Below are 19,736 nucleotides of genomic sequence, written 5' to 3'. Positions count from 1 at the left end.
TCTGTCCATTTTGACCAGGTTTTATAGAATGAGTCCATCAGTAGTTTCAACCGAGATGACACTTTCTCCATTTTAAAAATTTCTTGAGTAATGTTTATCCAGTCTTCACTTGTTGGTTGTTCAGGTTTGAGCCACTTTCGGGTGATGGCCTTTTTGCTTCATTTTTCCAATTTTAATTATGCTGCTCTGTTATTTTAGTTTACATGCCAGAAGAGGAAATCCTACCTTGATTAAAGAACACTTTGCCTGGTAGACCATGCGGCACACGTCAATCACAGATTTAGGGAGGGACCTCTGCTTCCCCTGGTCCACACCCAAGGCACACTGACTGACAAGTGAGAGAGCAATGTGACCTGTGACAGAGGGAAAAAACAAAGAAAAAGTTTAATGTTTTTCAGTGCCACAGACAAAAACCACTTCAGAGTTATTTGGCTTACTTTCCTTAAACAAAATAACAAATGACAAAAAAAAGGCAAAAATAGCTCGTAAAATATTAAAATAGCTTGTAATTTATCCTCAAATCAAAAATAAGTCCTGTTGCTAGGTTACCAAGGTCTTGATGTTTGAGCAGGCAGCAGAGCAGCAGGCGGCCAACTTCCTCCACAGGGTGTTCAGGGGGAAAGGTAATGGGTGTAATAAGGTGGTACTGCTTACAGCAGCGCTCTATTTGGCATAAAAAATCCTAAAACATCACAAAAAATACAGAAAAAAACATTAAGGAATAACTTATTCCCTGGTGCACAATGGTTTTTTTTTTTTTTTAGCTACTTTTCTGTTGCTTTTACCTTCACAGTGTGGTCCTGAGTGTTGTTGTCAGCGATGGCCTGCAGGAAAGGCTGTGCATGATCACTGAGGGTTATTCTGCGGGAGTAAAGTTTGGCTTTATCTGGGGTGGTTGTACCCAGGGAGCTGCAGTGGTCTTCATCCTTCTCTTCATTGTAGTTGTAGTGGATCTGACTGGTTTGAAGGCCACCAGAGAATATGGAGGACTGGAGCCATTCTGTTCAGACATCAGATACTGCAGTTAAAACATATTCCAATCCAAAGTGCATTGAAGAATAGAATACATCGATTTTTTAACCCACTGGCACATTCAATCTCCATGGGGGACAATGGCGTGCTCTTGGCCAGGTAGGAGGCATGAAGACCCAGCAGCAGCCCCAAGTTCCTCTCAGTGTCAATAAGTGGGGAGGACAGACTGCTGAGGTCTGGAGTGGTGACTGTCTCTTGGTTTGGCTGTAAATGAGAAAACATCACAATATCAAAGAATAAAAACAACATATGACGGAAGATGCTTTGATAAAAACGTGTAGCTGGGTGTTTTTTTAACCTCCATATATTGGCCAACACAGAAAGCCTGCATAGATTCCCTGGTGTCCTCAAACTGTAAGGCAGCTTCCAGAGCAACCACAGGGTCTTCCCCTGCAAACTGAGCTGTAGGAGACAGTTTCAGCACAAAGAACATCAGAAAATTTTTTTTAGATTCTCTGTTCTAATACCTGTTAAATAGTACAACTGTTCTTCAACCCCTACAACTATCATTTGGGGTCTGAAGGTTTGTTTTGTTTTGTTTTTTAATGTAAAACTGCATGTAGAAGCTGAACCCTTTTAATCAGGACATCCTCAGTCGTCAGAGTTTGAGACCAAAATTGAATGTTACCAATAGATAAAGCAACATAAAGGCCAACCAGAACAAGAAAACTTTATTATTCTATACTATTTATCCAGCACCTAAAGGCAAACACAGTAGACGTCACCAGCAGAGCGCCAACAAATTCATTTTTGTTCCACCTGTTTTTTTTTTTTTTTGTTGTTGTTGTTTTTTATGTAAAACAGTACTTTATGTAAACAGTAATAACAGAACTTTGTAGAAATAACACACAGATCAACAGTCACCAAACCTTAGTGACTAAGCCTTTTTCATCTGCATATCATTATGTCAAGTCTTGGCTTTCAGGAGAAAATTTTTTGACACGGAAACAAACACACAACATATTTACATATTTACACATTTTCCTCATTTATATTTATATACCTACTATCCTCACAAAACCAATTCCAAATCAGCTGCTTTTTGGCACCACTGTGAATCAAAAACATCTTCTTGGCTTTATTCCAGCCATAGAGGAACATTATTTTTGTTCTTTTCAGACACACATAGAACTTTCTGCTCACTGGTTGATCTTTGGCTGCTCCTGATTGGACATTACCGTCAATTTAAGCTCTCTGATTGGTGGAAAGTTTGACATGAAGTGACCTTATCATAATTTCCAGGTCAAAATAGAGTGATAGCAACTTTTATTAATTTTTTTTTTTAGAAAAAGGTGATAAATAATGATGTTATCATGGTTTACTCATTGTGGATTTACCATATAGTCTATCTAAACTCGGCATTTTGCAGCTGGACTGTAAACCTCCTGGATGGATATAAATGTCTGGAAAACTTCCATAGATCACTTAAAGGGTAAGCCATCCATCTCAATTTACCCAAGAGAGTTACACACTACCGTTCCTGAGAGACTGCTGGCAATATAAGCGATAATGCTCAGAGGCACCAGCAATCTAGCAGAGTTTTAAGGGTTAAACTTACCCAAAATGCTGTTCCCTGTAAGTGACTGAGACTGGGCCTGAAAGTCTTTGATGTCATAGACCTTCCCCTCAATTACTGTCCAGAAGCCGCCATCTTTGTTATGGTTCTCCAGGTCAGCCTTGCGGATCAGTGAAACCTCCTCATTGTTCTTGGAACTTTGCCCTGTGAAGAAAGACCCTGCCACCACAGTAGAAAAGACCACTGACTTAAAGACAACTAATATTTAACGTAAAATAAAAATGGATTATGAAATCAAATAATATGATAAAAGTTACAGATGGTCATTTACCCATAATGCCTGGCCAGGCCAAATCCTCATTATCATCTCTTTCGTGTCCTGGGGCCAGGTGGTTGAAGCGGTCCAAGTGCTCAAGGAGTCCAGCCAGCAGAGGGATGGAACCAGTCTCCTGCATCAGGCCAGCGTCAATGGTGAGGAGGAGGATGATAGACACCACCAGCTCGGGGAGAAGCACTCCTAATAAAGGAGATATAGACAGGTTTTTAACATATCTCACAAGATCTTTAATGGTATGCATACAAATAATGTGACACAAACACAGAGAGGGAATCTACCAGTTAGATCTCCTTCAATGACACGAGAAACTTCAGCAAAGTGTCGACGACCAGTGGATGCTATACTTGTTGCCACAGGGAGGATGTCTCCAATGTGAGTACACAACAGAGCAATGTACTTTTTTAACAGGGAGCCGACACCCAGAAGTTCAGGATCTGCAGAGGCAGCAAAGGAAACAAAGGCTGCTTGCTGAGAACTCATTTTCATGATTAATAGATCTGAAGAAGGCCAGAACAATGCTGGAACCTACTGTATCCGTTGACGTTCTCTGTGCCGGTGACACCCAGGTATAACTTGCTGACCAGCAGCCGCTGAAAGCGCAGAAGCAGATCCAGAGATGCAGAGCGCTCCTTGCTGACATGCTCTGCCTCTAAATAGTGGGAGATGCGGCGGGAGACATCTTTCAGCCTTGCTATGGTCTGAGAGGCGATGTTCCTGTACAACAGAAAAACTTGTAACTCTGCAGTAGACAGCAACAGGTGAAGAAGGATTAGACATAGTGTGGCAACAGTAGAGAGGAAGTACCTCAAAAGCTGCTGTACAAGTTGCACTAAGGGGAGGCTTTGTTTCCCTGTTGACTCGTAAATGCCTGTGTTGATGAGATCTTTGTCCAGCATCGTGCGACAGCGGTGCATGGTCGAGGCGTTAGCTTCCTGCTCATCAATCTCCTTCTCCTTCTGAGCCTCCTTCTTGGCTTCAATATCCTGTCATAAAATGACCAACAATGAGTCCTTTACGTCAAAGAAAGGAGTTATTTCAGGTATTTAAGGGTCTAAATGAAAAGGACTGAACCGAATTCTTGTATCTAACATTTTTACTATCAGTTGTTTGCTTTGTTTTTCAAAAATGTTTAACACAGAATAAAAGGTTCAGTGTGTTACAGTTTTGCCTGAGACCTCAGTTTTAAGCTGGAACCAGTGATGCACTGAGATGCGGCGCTATTGGCAGGCTTAAGGCAGCAAGGTTCACCCACTCAAATCAGGCCCTCCTATCCAGGAAGCAGCCTTTTAATTTTTACTTACTTTTAAATACACTTTTCATTTAAAATATTTGCCTATGTACAGGTACTAAATTATCATACAGCTTTCTGTGATTATCATACCTGAATAATCATACTTAGAACCAGTTTCTGTGTGTGCTTTTTTAGTAGTGAGGAAACGTATTTGTGTGAATCTATTTTATTTAAGTTAAGGCAGTATTTGGCACTCAGTCATTGGCTATGTGCCGCAAGTCCAGTGGGACTTGCTACTGAAGCTGACGGTTGGGATGGACTCAGCCTTTAAGCCACATTTTCTAAATCAGCATTTTGTTTTCTTCAACAGATATGTTCACTTAACGTGAGAAAGGACCCGAGTCTTGTCTCCTGCATTTAACACACTGACCTGTATCTCAGCAGTGATGGCTGCGTTTAGTGCAGACTCCAACCCTCCATCAGCCATTAAGCTGCTCACTAACAGGTCGATCATGAAGCGTCGTCCAGGACTTACACTCATCTCATTTCCAGATGCTGAAATAAGAATCACGAAAACCTCTGATTAAACTTATTTGCATCTTCCATTAAAGTGAACAGAGATATAGGACTATTAAGTGATCCGTTTTACTATCATATCAGTGTCAGCCGCTGGTGTTATTTGCACCCACCGGCATTAGGCAGCAGGGAGGACAGCGCCCTCGCTCTTTCCTCCGCTGTGGGCAGCAGCACTGACCAGCCACTCTGCAGGACAGCTTGGGCAGCTGCTTGCACCGTATTAAGCACGCCGGCATTGCTGGCAAGCACCACCACTGTTTGTTTGAGGTTGTTGAGCAGCACACTGCCGAGCCCCAGCCCCAGTTCATCTGGATCCACCTGGTTACTGATGGCTGCGTGGAGCTGAGAAAACACAACGAAGATTTAAAGCTGCAAATTACAGTTTTAAGTGTTGATTATTCAGTAAATTTTACTGAAATTCCTTTAATGTCACTTCTGAGACTTGAGGCCTTACCTGAAGCCTGAGCAGGTTGAGTGTGGCGACTACCATACACTCCTTCTCCTGTGGGGGAGGCCAGTCTGAGCTACCGTCCATGCCCTCACTAACCTGCCGCAGGAGCAGGTCCAACTGCTCAAAGGTCATGGGGCAAACATCCACCACAAAGGGCACACGCAGCCCGACAGACCACTCTGAGCAAGAGGACCAGGCAAAGCTCTGAAAACAACCAAATATTAAATGTGCTGAGTCCGTCTTCTGCTGTCATAAGTGTATTAAAACCAGCAGTGACATTTCTTACCTGTCCTGGGCCGCAGGAGATCCCCACTATGTGTTTGGAGTTGAGCCCTGGGAGTGCCTTAGGCTGCTTCTTGTTAGAAAAGAGTGTATCAAAGTGTTGTAGCTTATCATTGCTGCCCCAACTGTGCACTTCTCCATCGTCGGTGAGGGCTAGACAGTGCGTGGATCCCACTGCAATATCCACAACTTTCTTTCCTGATTGTAAAAACAAAAGGCAGCAATCAGATTTTGTTTTCTTAGAGCTTCTGAGAATCTTATGTTTATTTTAATGTAGGGAACTCACCTTGCAGACTGTCAAGCAACTTTGGATAGCGGACATGCTCATCAGTGCCATGACCGAGACGCTGATTGTCTCCCTTCCCCCAGGTGTACACCTGCCCATCTTTAGTGAGGGCTACTGAAAACTGACTGCCACAGCAAACCTTCACCATATTCAGGTCCTGCAGCTTTTCTACCAGCTTTGGCGTCTTGCAGCCGTCGCTGCCTCCTCGACCCAGTTTACCATAATCTCCATCGCCCCAAGACCACACCTGACCTGTGGACACAAAGCAGCAGAGGTGAGTAACAAGAGCGAGGTCTACATGATCAAAATTTAACCTCTTCTTCACAAGGCATATTTTTTTTGCTGTCTGTCTGAAATGACATACCCAAAAATAAGTTAAGCATATCTTCATAACTACAAAGGCTGTATGGATAATCTTGGTCTCAAAAGAAAGCTGAGACATGAGATTACTACAGAAGTGTCAGAATCAAGATATGCGTGTTACAGTGTCAGAGTAAATTTACCTGGAACACAGTAGAAAAAGTAAATAGTTATTTATTCCTAAAAGAAAACCACATTACTTCCAGTAAAAACTAGAGGATAAGCAGCCAAATTCATCTAGGAATGAGTAAAGTACTGTCACTATAGCTCCTCCTTCATCTCTATGGAAACTACCAGGATCTTCATGATTAATTTCAAACAAAGGCAGAGTCATAGAAATCACATTAGTAGTGTTTTTAGAGCTGGAATCGAACTTTTCACCACAAAACAGCTAAAGTAGGACATGATTTCTCATTCTTGCTGCTAGCTCCCAGAGTTTTGTCCCACAGTGATGAGACAGACATCAGCAGAGTCTGACACCTTGTTTGTGTGGTTTTGCTTGAGGTCGAGAAATTAGCAGAAGCCCTAAAGTGGACAGTGCTGTTCTCATGTTTTTCTTTCATTCCTATCAAATTGCTTGGGAACTGTGTTTTGTTGGATGACAGTGCTGGGTAGACTTTTAGCTGAGTTTCTCCCCATCATTGTGCTATGCTACATGTTGATGATGGTTCCCAGTGTGTGCAAAGATCTTCTGTACTGCACAAGTCTCATGCTGCCCCCTGTTCAGAGGGCTCTCAAGAAGAAGAGGTTAAGCAAATAATAATAAGTTTTATTCTAACCATTTTCCGTCACTGCAAGTGTTTGGGCATCACCGCTTCCACAAGCAACATCAACTACTTTATGTCCTTTCAAAGCGGCCACCAGCATGGGTGTTGTCTGGTCCTCACTGGAGCCTGAAAGCCCAATCAGAGGAAAACTTATTTTCAGTAACAAAACAAACAAGGATGTTATAATTTAAAACAAGACATCAGGTTCAGTGTGTGTGCAGCTCACCGTGACCAAGTCGACCGTAGTTCCCTCGCCCCCACGTGTAGAGTTCTCCATCAGCTGTGATGGCAGCACTGTAGGTGCTCCCGCAGGCAATGTGCACCACATGCTTCCCAGTCTGCTTCCCATTGAAGGCTGCGATCATTGTGGGCTCTTCTAAGTACCTGAAATAAAGCAGAACTTAAAATGAAGGAAGCCGAAATGCTTTATTCACTGTTTTTTATTTTATTTTATTTTTTTTTTTAAAAGGGAAACGGATTTTTATCCGAGGTATTTTCATTCCAGTTAAAAATGCAGTCAGTAGAAGCAGTCTTGCCATTTTTGCTCTATACCCATAAAACATTCAAAGTAATGTCCTAGATTTAGGAAGTAATGCATGTATATTTACACCATCTGTTTCATTAATAATTCATCCTAACTACAAAAGAAACTGAATAGTGTTCTTCCAGCATGGTAGAATCACAGCCTCCATATCGTATGACAAAGTGGAAATCAGAGACTGGTTAAGTTTAAAGCTAAAATATCATCAGACACGGTTTCCTCCGGTTGCTTACGTGGTGTCTCCATGTCCAAGGCGGCCACCATCGCCACAGCCCCAGGAAAACACCTCCCCATTGGACGACAGGGCCAAATAGTGCTGTCCATCAGGATGAGCTGCAAGCTTCATAACCTTTCTGGAGCTCAGAACATGGATTAGCATGGGAGCCTGTGACAAAATAATTCAGTAACTCAATGTGCAGTAAACAGAGAGATAAAAGGATAAGCTACTTGCTTGTTTCTTAGAAAGAAGCTTATTAATAAAATGAAACCACCTGTGCAACAGAACTGACCAGGGTTGTGCTCTTGTAGTTCTGGCTGTAAACAGCCCCAGTACTGGACAGGATGAGAAAGCCCTTTTCTGAACAGACAATTTGTGTGACCCCGAGGCTTGACAGGGCTTTGCAATGAATGGGTCCATTAACGTTGGCATAGAGTTTCCAACCTAACAGACCCCAGGCGATCACTTCCTGTGAGGACCCCTGAAATGTGAAAAGACACAGAGGATGTTTAATTATGGGTGTTTGCCTTTCTGGTTGTAGTTTATCCTTTCACAGCTACACATTGTGTATATAATACCCATAAAAACACTGTGCATGAGAGTGATGTCACCCAAAAACCCAACTCCAAAGTGGAGATGCTGCTTAAAAGGTAGATAAAAATAGAATAAAAATGCTTTTAAAAAGTATAAGCTCATTTTGAACTTAATGGAAGCAACATGTCCATTATAATTAGGACAGACACCCTTTTCTAGCACCCCCTCTTCTTTTAACAGCCCAGAAATGTCTGAGGAGACCAGCTGCTGGACCTTAAGGAGAGGAATCTAGTTTAATTTCTGTCCGATAAGGTTCCAGCTGATCACCAGCCCTGGGTTTTATTAACTGTATGTGCATTTCTTTTGGCATCATGAGAGGTTTCTTCCACTATGAAGTAGGGATGTTACAATTACTTGATTTCACAATTAATTGCAGTATTAAAGCCCTACTACTGAACTTTGGTAGATTGTCTCAGTGAGCCACCACCAACGACGGCTAATTATGCATCCATCTTGCACCCTGTCTCTTCTCTGAGATCTCTCCAGCCAGGAAAAGTCAGCCTGATATCAACCCTTGTCTCATCTCTTGCTCTGTCTCTCTTTCTTTCTTTCTCCAATAATGTCCTATTTTATTGTTTATTCTTATTGTGAAGCATTTTGTAGTTTTTAGTCGGTAAAAGGTGCTTTTAAATAAAATTTCCTTCCTTCCAATTTCTTTGATGAATCAACCATGGTGTGTTCAAAATGGCCACTATGTTGATATCCAGTTTTGCCGTGTGCCAAACTGCAAAATGCTTCTCTACAACGATGCAGCGTCCCAGAAAAATGGTGAAGATGGAAACAGTTTTGCTCCAACAAGGACCAGTAGGAGTATTCCTCCTTCTCCAGTGTTACACAGAACTTCATGTCCATCGTGGGAATGCGATCCAATATTCTTTGTAAGTTTTATTAATGTCAACATGTTATCTGAGGTCTGAACTTCAGAGTGAAAAGTTCTTCTTAAGGACATTTAAAAATATAACAGTTTTCTGTGATTTTTTATTTTTTTTTTTTTTTAAATCATGGCTTTCGGTTATTTATGAAAATTTGGTCCATGATGAAGTTTGAAAATGCGACGTCACTTAACAGCTGATTGTAGCTGTCACATGGTGTTTAAAGAAGGCTATTTTTTATTATCACATCATATTCCCACTGTATTGCTGTAATGGGCAGGTTCCCTGTAACAGCTTCAGTGTTCATGAATACATGATCAGGAGAGCTGATTTTAAGGTTGGGATTTACACCCTGTTCATTAAGCCTGTTTCTAAATTACTAAAAACTAAAGAATCAAAACAAATTAATTGTTTTTTTGTGGATGGATGGATGTGGGTTGGTGTTCTCTGTGTGTGATTGTGGAGGACGGCTCATCAGCCTGTAAAGCAGCTTTGTACAACAAAGTAAAAGGTAAATACAGAGTAACTGGGTTAAATGACGTTAATTTAATGTAGGGTCATCAACTCTGGGTCTCTTAGGCCAGTGTTCTGGAGGTTTTAGGAGTTTCCTGCTGCAACACACCTAATTCAAATGAAATGATTCACCTACAGCTTGTCAAGTTCTGCACAAGTCTTGATGAATGTAGCCAAACAGCCCTGTTGCAGCAGGGTAACATCTAAAACCAGCAGCACGCTGGTCCAAGAGTCCAGAGTTGGAAATCCCTGACCCAAAGCAACAGTAAAATTAAATCTTATATCATTTGCAATTCTGTAATGGTGTACGACGCAACATGGCAAGTTCAGTAGCATTCACTTAACGTTACGTTGGCGAGAAAAACAGAGAAAACTAGTCTGGTAGATAGTTTCGCTGTTTAGTTGGTGCTGTTTAGTCATCAGTGTGCAATGGTCTGCAGAAGCTGTATTTAATTCTGAGTATGTGGTCTTCTTTCTTCATTTCCACTGTTCCAGTATTATTTATGTGTGAAACAGCAGCTATTCTCCTGATGTTCAGCTGGAAGTCAACGCTAACTGGATGTTTATGTACTGGGTTTATAATTCTCTACTCGAATTGAAAAGAAATGTTCAAAACCATTTTTTTAAAATGTAGTTTCCAGAAAGAAGCTTCAAAGTCCAAGCAGAGGTTCTGTAGTCTTTTCCATCTGTTTTCGCTGAGAGAAATCCACAGTTAATACGTAACATTATGTATTATTTAAAGAGCAGAGCGGAATGAATACATAATGTAATGCGGAATGAAAACCTCTTGGTTTCTTTACTTTATTGCAATAATTTGCACATCATTCTGAAATTTGGCTCCAGTTTGACATTATTTGCAGATAGCTGAACCTCCACCCTCTTTTTTTCTGAGACTCTGCCTCTTTAAGGTGCTTCTCTTACAACTGATCAGGTTATTAACTTGCTGAAAATGCTTTTTATTTGTTGCAATATGTTCCTCCAGCTCTTTCTGTTCAACACCACTTGCTTTTTACAGCCTTTTATTGGCCCTGTCACAACTCTGAGTTAACTTTGATGAAACAACACAATATAAGCAATTTTAGAAAGAGCTGCATTATTAGCATGCAAGAGAATAAAGCCACATTTAACAATCCCTTCAGAATTATTAGCAATAAATAAAGAGCCATCACCTTGTGTGATGAGGGTGAATTGCAGTGTGGGGGGCTGCAGGGAGAAGCCAAACGGTCCAGATGAGCCATGATCACCACAGCTGTTTGTCGGAGATCGATGGCCAGGTCATTATCTTGAGGCAAGGTCAGATAGCGCAGGAAGCTCTCATTTGGACTGAGAGGGGATGCAAGGATCTAGAAAATATAGCATTCATCCAGAAAAACATTTAATGTCCTGATTCTTTACCAGGACTGGGCCAACAGGAGTATATTCAGACATGTTTCATTTGATAACTTGGATCCAACACTTTGTTTTCATTCCGATGTTTCTGTTCTTTAAAAGCTGGTTTGAGAAGGTACTTTTTTTATTTTACCTCAGCATCCTCCTCAGGAACAGGTTCTTCCTTGCTGCTGTGTATGTTGTGAAAGCGCTGCAGGAGGGGCAGCAGAGGAGCACTGGTTCCCTGTGTAGAGCGCTCATTGTCCATCTCTCTGGTGCCGTTTTCCCACAGACGCAACAGCAGCAAAACCGCAGACAGCAACTGACTGGAAAGTCATAATAACAAAAAGTAAAGCCAAAAAAAAAAAAAAAAAGAAAAGCCAAACTGAAAGGTGAGGAAGCAGCACATAAGAAAAGGAGCAGGTGTTAGGAGCACTGGATTACCTGAGAGTGCCCCTCTGTACAGCCAGCTCCAGCAAGATGGCCAGGGCAAGGTGCTGGTCCTGAAGAGGAATGTTCCCTTTGGTGGTGGCATTGCCGTGTACATCACTGGACCCATAGAAGACAAGACATGTGAATCAATTAATAATCAATTAACAGTTTGGCCTATAAAACATCCCGAAAAGACCAACAATCCAAGCCAAAAATATTCAACATACATGTAAAAGCAGAGACAAGGACCGAATAGTCACAAAGATTTTACAAGAATGAATTAACTTGCAAAAGTAAAATATAACTTATAGTAACTTAAAAAAACAAACCTGAGGAACTTTGTGGCCCTCTCAACAACTTCCAGCCACACAGAAGACACAGTTCCCTCATCAAACAGCGTGGCCTCAGGCAGGGCCCGCAGAGCATCCAGAGACTCCTGGAGAAGCTCACTGCAAAGATCTGCATCGTCCCCTACACCAGAGCACAAACGTGGTTTTATTGAGCTGCAGAGTCACTTTCTATCAGTTTAATGACTTGCTAATTCCAGCTGATGTAAATCATATTTCTATGATTTTATAATTATTTATTCAAACAAATCACACCCTAGTCTCTCTGTGACCCTCACTCAGCACTATCCTTTCACAGAAAATGTCCAGGGTGTTTTGTTGGTGATTGTTTTTTCTTCATCAGTAACTGTGATTCTTGACAAAGCTGTGAAACACTTTTATACGACTTTCACTGATCCATAATCTTACTAACTAATCATACTGAATGGCCACAGATGCAGCCCAAAATTAGAAAAGAATCTGTTTCTGTGTTTATTCAGCAGGTGGCGGGTGAGAGAACATGCTGCTGCACTTTTGTTTCCTTGCAGTATGTTCCAGGAACACAGCTAAAACTAGGATGAGAAGCTTAACTGCCTGTGTGTGTGTGTGTGTGATTTCTCATGTTACAGGAAGGAGAGGCCAGCACTTTGTTCCCACCCAGTCCCAGTGGGTCAGCAGCTCTCAGCCTCACATCAGCACATGAAACAAAACAGCTTCTCTGCATGTAAAGCCAACAATAAAGGAAATGACATATGGATGAATAACAGCCACTGATTTATATCATGGTGGTGCAGTGGTGTGTGTGTGCGAGAGAGAGAGAGAGAGAGAGAGAGAGAGAGAGAGAGAGAGAGAGAGAGAGAGAGAGAGAGAGAGAGAGAGAGAGAGAGAGAGAGAGAGAGAGAGAGAGAGAGAGAGAGAAGGTTCTGAAAAGCTTAGAAAACCCAATAACGCAATATTACTGTTGAAAACAAAGTGAAACACTTTTCATACTATATAAAAGTGGGACTGATGGGTTTCATTTTAAACTAGTTTCTTTGTACTAAGTACTAAGGCAAAACTGAGGATAGATGCTGATAAGTTGATTCATTTCTGTGTCAGCAACAGATGAAGCCACAGAACCGAAGCCACAGTCTCTGCTGGGGTTTGTTTTCCATTAATTTGGGAAATTAGATGAGTTTATGTCACTACTGAAAACACAACTGCATTTAAGTAGCTAACTGAAAACTCTGCAACAACTGAAGAAATAAAACTAAAATATTCAGAAACTTCATGTTTCATGTAAACTCACTGGTCACTTTATTAGGTACACCAGCTTTACTGCTTGTTAACATAAAAATCTAATCAGCCAATCACATGGCAGCAACTCAACACATGTAGTCATGTAGACATGATGAAGACGACTTGCTGAAGTTCAAACTGAGCATCAGAATGAGGAAGAAATGAGATTTAAGTGACTTTGAACGTAGCATGGTTGTTGGTCTGAGTATTTACTGGGATTTTCACACACAACCATCTCTAGGGTTTACAGAGAACGGTCTGAAGAAGAGAAAATATCCAGTGAGCAGCAGTTGTCTGGACCAGAATGTCTTGTTGATGTCAGAGGTCAGAGGAGAATGGGCAGACTGGTTGGAGATGAAAGAAAGACAACAGGAAGTCAAATAATCACTGGTTCCAACCAAGATATGCAGAATATTATCTCTGAACACACAACACGTCCAACCTTGAAGCAGATGGGCTACAGCAGCAGAAGACACACCGGGTGCCTCCTGTCAGCTAAGAACAGGAAACTGAGGCTACAATTCACACACACTCACCAACACTGGACAATAGAAGATGGAGAAACGTTGAGTGAGTCTCCATTTCAGCTCCACATTCCGATGATAGGATCAGACTGTTGGTGGTGTAATGGTGGGGGGGGTATTTTCTTGGCCCACTTTGGGCCCCTGAGTGCCTGGTTTACCCACCACAGCCTACCTGAGTATTGTTGCTGACCATGTCCATCCCTTTATGACCACAGTGGAGCATCTTCTGATGCTACTTCCAGCAGGATAATGCACCATGTCTCAAAGCTCAGATCATCTCCACCTGCTTTCTAGAACATGACAATGAGTTCACTGGACTCCAACGGCCTCCACAGTCACCAGATCTCAATCCAACAGAGCAGCTTTGGGATGTGGTGGAACGGGTGATTCTCATCATGGATGCAGCCGACAAACCTGCAGCAACTGTGTGATGCTGTCATGTTAATATGGAGAAAACCTCTGAGGACACCTTGTTCAATCTTTGACACCAAGAATTTAGGCAGTTTTGAGGGGAAAAGGACCTGCAAGATGCACCTGATAAAGTGGCCAGTGAGTGTATTTCTCTGTAGAAACTGAACTTATGTACAACAGTTTATTTTTTTATATTGTAGCTGTTATTGTTTCTTAGAAACAATAACATTGGAAGTTTCACTGATGATGTGAAGAAAGTACGGTGACATTTGTTCAGCTTGAGACAGAGTCTAAAAGGACATTTTAGGATTTATAGAGTTAGTAAATGGAGATGAGGAAACTGAGCTAATGGTGGGCTCCAGCACAACGCAGGCCCTGGCTTCAGGGCTAAAATCTCTCCGCAATCCTGCACACTCAACAAGAGAATATCAACTTCGTTGTACTTCTGTGCATTTATGTATGACCTGAAGAGAGAGTAAGAAGTAGAGCTAACTCACTTCTCCAAGTAAATTTAATCACAGTTATATACAAATGAGTCCTGTTGTATTTAAAATAACAAATATTCTGCTTCCCAATGACAGGGATAAATAATACCTTGATAATTCCTACTTCAGCGCCTTGTAGCATGAAGCTTCCTTTCACCTTTCCGGGCTCCAGACTGCGACCAAATGATCGCATTTTGCAACTAAAATGTGAGACAGTGCGTGTGAATTTTTCATCTACTCGGGCAATGGTGACCAATACTTCAATATGAGAAAAGGAGACAAACACCAACGAAGAAGACGACAGCCAATGTGAGTGTGAGCGGGGAGGAACGACCACTGTGATTGGCTTATGTGTGAAAAGAGGCGGGTGTTGGGGGAATTTATAATTCCTCAGTGTTGCTAACTTAGCGACTTTGTCGCTATATTTAGCGAGTTTACAGACCCCTTTAGCAACTTTTAAAAAAAAGCGACTAGCGACAAATCTAGCGACTTTTTCTGGCACTTTTGGAGACTGACGTGAATGAACATAGTTTACTCTTCCCAATGAGGAGCGGGTGCTGTGCAGACCCCCCCTCATCCAAAAGCACGAATACGAGGCCTTCATGCAGCAGCAGCTGTATTCAGAGCAGACGACGTTCACCTCTGTTTCATGACCAGGCTGAAAATGAAATGTACAAAGCTGCTGCTGGAGGATCCTGCGCTGGCTTACGGTCACAGTAATGTCTATTAATGAAATGTGGACAAAAATATTTAAAAGATAAAAGTGGTGTGAAATATGAAAGACTCATAATTAAAAAACACAATACACTTAAAAAAAACTGAACTATAAAATAAAGAAAATATTGACAGAATTATTATTTTATTTATTTATGCTGTTCTAACATTTTTTAGGTTGTCTTTTCATCTATTTTTGCCTTTCCCAACACATCCCTCTTTATGGCAGCATCCATTACAACTATATGTTCTAGGCTGATGATGCTAATTAGCGACTTTTAGGACAGCCAATAGCTACTTTTCTTACTGAGGAGTTGGGAACTGGCTGGAGAGGAGTTTTAGTTCCAGAAGGTGTTTATTGCCAGGAACTACATGGACAAGTCATACATGCCCTATGGGGGCTGATGGTGACAAAGTTGCCGTTCTGCTTCGACTACAAAGTGAAAATCAAATCAAATCATCAAATTTGATTTGATTTGACGAGTTCTATGTCTACTTGTTTTGTATTAGTGCAGCCAGTAAGATGTTTTTTTTTATAATGTTGTGTCAACTGCTGCACAAAAAATGTGAATTGTAAACATTGTAATTTCTGAATTTATTGTTCAAATATTGATCACTAATACAGTGAAAATGAGAGGAAATGTGAATATTTGCTTTGCAAGATGATTTCAATGTGCGCCCCTAAAAATTTAAGTTAGGGGTCACTGTGCTCCTCATAAAAAAGTTAGTCTGGAGCCCTGCCTTAACAACCGTTTTCTATGTCAGACGCATTCTTATCCTAAACAAGTATGACTGTCCTTTTACCCTGTTATCTTCCCCTTTATTGAATACATGCTTCTAAACTCAGCAACAAAATGCTGAGGATAGAAACCCAGCATTGCGAAACATGTTGAGTTGTTTACACACAGTAGCTTGTGACACAGTAAAACACATTCATCAGCAGCTGTTAAGTAAAGCTCCATCAACATGACAGCAGCCATCATCACTGCTATGAGGAAACAAAGCACCGTTACAACCAGCATCCAGGGTCGTTCTTACCTGACCTCCACGCCCGACGCAGGAAAGCAAAGGCAAAAGAGAGCGCTGCCCTGGAGCCCACTCTGGCCAAACCTTCAACTCCTTTACTAGCCGGACGAGAACTGAAATAGAAAATAGAAAATAGAGATCAACTTTTTAGCACCAGTCCAGGTTAAAATTTACCACCTACAGTCTGCGAACTGAGGCAGCTGTTAGAAGTTACCTGCTAGGATTGTGGTGCTGTGACAATAATACCGTTATCCAAATTTGTATGACATAAAGTTTACAAGTTTATTCCTTTCACTTAAAATCTATACCATATGAAAACAGCTTTAAGTAAAAAAAAAAAAAAAAAGAATTTAGAGACATTAAAGAATGGTGATGGAAACAGCTAATCTGATAAATCAAATAAATAAAACCATTTAACAAATACCGGTAAGTTATTTTGTTTGTCTGAGGAAGTTTTTACATAACATGTCAAATTGGAAGTTTTTTTTTTTACCTCCATAGAATAAAAAGTTTCCAACACTTCTTTTAAGTTTTGCTTTCAGCCAGTGCTGGGAGGGATGGGGGGGTCAGGGTTTCATTTTTAGGCAAAGCAAGTTTATTTGTGAATACAAAAAAACATAATTTAACATTAAAAAGGAAAAAAACAAAAAGAACATTGGACATAATTTCTTCATCAAAGAAATTCTGCATTTGCATCAAAACGTAATGTGCATCTAAAGCTGACGTTAAGTTGTGCATCTGTAGACTGTATGGAAATGGACAGGGAGAACTTGCATAGCACAGGTAATTTAAATCATTTTTACCTCTTATTGTCAGCAGCAGGCAGTGGTGGGCTGGGAGGCGATTTCCATCGGACCTTGTACTTCTCCTCCATCATGCTGTGGCTGAGAGAGATGAGGTAGCGCTCCAGGATGACCAGGCGCTGACGGAGGCGCTGGGCAGAAAGGGTGCTTCTCGCCATCTGAACAGAGAGCTTCTGCTGGTCGTCAACGAGGACCATCAGACAGTCTTTCAATTCGGTCTCATCTAAGCACATAAAAAAAATGTACATAATAACAATAATGGTATGCACAAAAAGTCACGCTCTTTTTAAACCTGTGCTCCAAATTTCCTTTAACCATTCACAATTTGCAAGAATGAAAGGTGTTCCTGAAAAGCTCATCTCATGTTGCTAAAATGTTGTGTACATGCACAAAAGTTTTAAACAATGCAGAAGATGTCACCGGAAAGCAATCGGTTCATTTTTTGTATTTTTAGGAATTAGAAATTAAAGGCTTCTCCTTCAGATGGAAATTCACCCATTTATTTTCTATACCCAATGAAAAAAAAACCCAATCATTTCACCACTCAGCGTTGCAGTTTATGACAGTGCCTTGTGACATTTAAACTTATTATTTGTAAGCCTGACTGATTTGCATGGTGAAGAAAAAAAAATTCTTCAGATTGAAAAAATGTGTTTTTCTGACTTTCATCACAAGCAGATCTTTGTTCTGATGTGGTTCAAAAGAAAGTTCTGTGTAGATGCAGCAGCACTGCAGAGAAGACGTGATGAGCCAAAATAGCATCTCTGAAATCCACTTAAGAGCTCTGTAAGCCAGACTGGCCTGAGGTTGCACGGGCTGCACAACAGTCAGCTAGGCTCGGCTGTCAGGACAAATATGTATCCTGATCAAATTCACTTATTTACCCCTGGCTAAAAAGTGTGTCATGCAAAGAAAAAATCAAAATCATTAAATACGGTAAAAAGGGGATAAATTCGGCCATCGTATGGATTCAGAGTAAAGCTGTCATGTAGGTTCCAGTAGGGTTGAACGACTAATCGTTTTTAAACCAAAATCGTAATTTAAAATGGTAAATCGCAAAGGAGCACAATTAACTTTTCATGTTACACGACGACTAAACCAGGTCTCAAACCTGCAGCGTCCACGGTTTTACAAATCCACTTGCTTCTGACATTCCTATCGTCCTTTTGGTGCATTAAAACATAATGACCATGTGTAATCATCTAGAGAGAAATGAAGTTTTGTGGTGTAATAAAATAAATAACATCAGACTGTTTAGCTTTTACTACATGGACAAAGTATAGACCTGTTCCAGAGGAAATTTAACACTCAAGCTTCTGTGTTTTTGCCACAGGTTGCATTTTGCAATTAGTAAACGAAGCCGTTCATATCTCAACTTTATGTCCTTGTTAGAATATGGAGCAGTTCATATTTAGATGTCACCCCATGTGGTAATTCTCCGTATCATGTAAAATACATGTTTATGCATGAAAACTAAACGGAAAGCTGGAACCTAAAAGATTTAAATTGCAATATTTGTCAGAAAATTTGCAATGAGATTTCTTTTGCCAACATCATCCAGGCCTGGGTCTGAGGTGTAACTGCTGATAGCAGCATGTTTCAGATTTCTGACCACACAGTGGAAAAGCAGGAAGTATGCTGTTTGAACTTTAAGCATCAATGACAAGAGTAATTGTCCCTGTAGTTACACCCACTGGACCATCAGACAAGTGTGATTTCCAGCCTCAATTCACTTAAAAAGCAAAAAAAACAAAAACACAACAACAAAGGGAAGCAGGCAAGTAGCTACTAACAAAACCTGTTTTCAATGGACATGTAGATCTGACCCTGCGTACCTCCCAACCAATGCTTATCTCCCGCAACCATAACTCTGTCCCACCCAGTTCCTGAAGTAAACAAAACTTGGGTGAGAGACAGTCCTCGCTCTGAACTACAGAGATTACACACTGTGGAGTAAAAATAACCCCTCAGACCTGCAAAGTTCCAGTTGTCATTTCAAAGTTTCCACAACTCACGTGGCAGCAAAACATGCGCGCATAGCAGAGTCTGAGTGGATAAACAGCAAGGTTGGACATGTGTTGAAAAGGCGAGCAGACTTGCGTCTAGTCGACATTTAGGTGTTGGGAAACCATCTGGAGTCAGCATGGTATTAATTACCAAAGGACAGAGGAGGGGAGCATGGACGTAGCCTACGGGAATATATTACAGCCCACCACACTTTGACCTCATTCTGAAAACATCCTCACCTGGCTGTTGCCCCCAGTCCCACGTCTCAATGATGGACTGATGCACAGATGCTGATGTTTCCTCCTCCTCCTTTTTGTCTTTATCATTGGGCTCATCCTTCTTCTGAGTCCCGAAACAGTCAGTGCAGTCTTCTAAAGAAAAAGATAAATAAAAAAGGACTTCATGCACAGCCACAAGGTTAAGACAACACAACTATCTCTGTATCCAATACCATCCTCAGACTAGGTTTAAAAACGTGACATGTTGTAATAACAAGATGGGAGCCATATGTAAACCTGTCAGACACACAAGTGAGTGCAGACTGTGAAGGAGCCATACCTGGGTGAGCCGATTCTTCTCCATTGAATGTTACCTCTTCATCTTTTACCATTTCATTCCACATCTCGCTCAGACCCTCTGGAGAGAATGCCCGCTACCAAAGGAGAGAGACAGAATTAAATTTAAAATTGTGTGATGCTTATCTGTATTTAAATCTTCTCAATATTTTCAAGCATTTGCTACATAAATGAGTTCTTTCATCATCTTACAAATGGATGAATATCTCTTG

General features: G+C 41.1%; 1 protein-coding gene across 2 annotated transcripts in view; it reads right to left on the bottom strand.

Annotated features, from left to right (window-relative positions):
* The window catches only part of herc2 (HECT and RLD domain containing E3 ubiquitin protein ligase 2), a 53,133-nt gene that overhangs the window by 31,564 nt on the left and 1,833 nt on the right, over positions 1–19,736 (bottom strand). Inside the window, exons 3-29 of one of the 2 annotated variants that reach the window (XM_042006163.1) lie at positions 19,508–19,601; positions 19,189–19,320; positions 16,943–17,165; positions 16,152–16,252; positions 11,705–11,846; positions 11,388–11,492; positions 11,098–11,269; positions 10,745–10,918; positions 7,871–8,077; positions 7,613–7,764; positions 7,065–7,222; positions 6,851–6,964; positions 5,712–5,963; positions 5,430–5,623; positions 5,147–5,347; positions 4,806–5,034; positions 4,547–4,671; positions 3,690–3,868; positions 3,415–3,599; positions 3,164–3,319; positions 2,880–3,065; positions 2,591–2,767; positions 1,331–1,434; positions 1,086–1,236; positions 786–1,000; positions 550–682; positions 226–353 (exon numbers count right to left, since the gene is read on the bottom strand). In XM_042006163.1, coding sequence (XP_041862097.1) covers positions 226–353; positions 550–682; positions 786–1,000; positions 1,086–1,236; positions 1,331–1,434; positions 2,591–2,767; positions 2,880–3,065; positions 3,164–3,319; positions 3,415–3,599; positions 3,690–3,868; positions 4,547–4,671; positions 4,806–5,034; positions 5,147–5,347; positions 5,430–5,623; positions 5,712–5,963; positions 6,851–6,964; positions 7,065–7,222; positions 7,613–7,764; positions 7,871–8,077; positions 10,745–10,918; positions 11,098–11,269; positions 11,388–11,492; positions 11,705–11,846; positions 16,152–16,252; positions 16,943–17,165; positions 19,189–19,320; positions 19,508–19,601 — 4,389 coding nt within the window. The remainder of the gene's footprint in view (positions 1–225; positions 354–549; positions 683–785; positions 1,001–1,085; positions 1,237–1,330; positions 1,435–2,590; positions 2,768–2,879; positions 3,066–3,163; positions 3,320–3,414; positions 3,600–3,689; positions 3,869–4,546; positions 4,672–4,805; positions 5,035–5,146; positions 5,348–5,429; positions 5,624–5,711; positions 5,964–6,850; positions 6,965–7,064; positions 7,223–7,612; positions 7,765–7,870; positions 8,078–10,744; positions 10,919–11,097; positions 11,270–11,387; positions 11,493–11,704; positions 11,847–16,151; positions 16,253–16,942; positions 17,166–19,188; positions 19,321–19,507; positions 19,602–19,736) is intronic. The other variant, XM_042006164.1, reaches the window with a different exon arrangement.

Source organism: Melanotaenia boesemani, chromosome 14 (genome assembly GCF_017639745.1).
Source record: "Melanotaenia boesemani isolate fMelBoe1 chromosome 14, fMelBoe1.pri, whole genome shotgun sequence".
Lineage (NCBI taxonomy): Eukaryota > Metazoa > Chordata > Actinopteri > Atheriniformes > Melanotaeniidae > Melanotaenia > Melanotaenia boesemani.
Note: the sequence above shows the minus strand (reverse complement) of the source record. Positions and strands in the feature narration are given on the sequence as shown.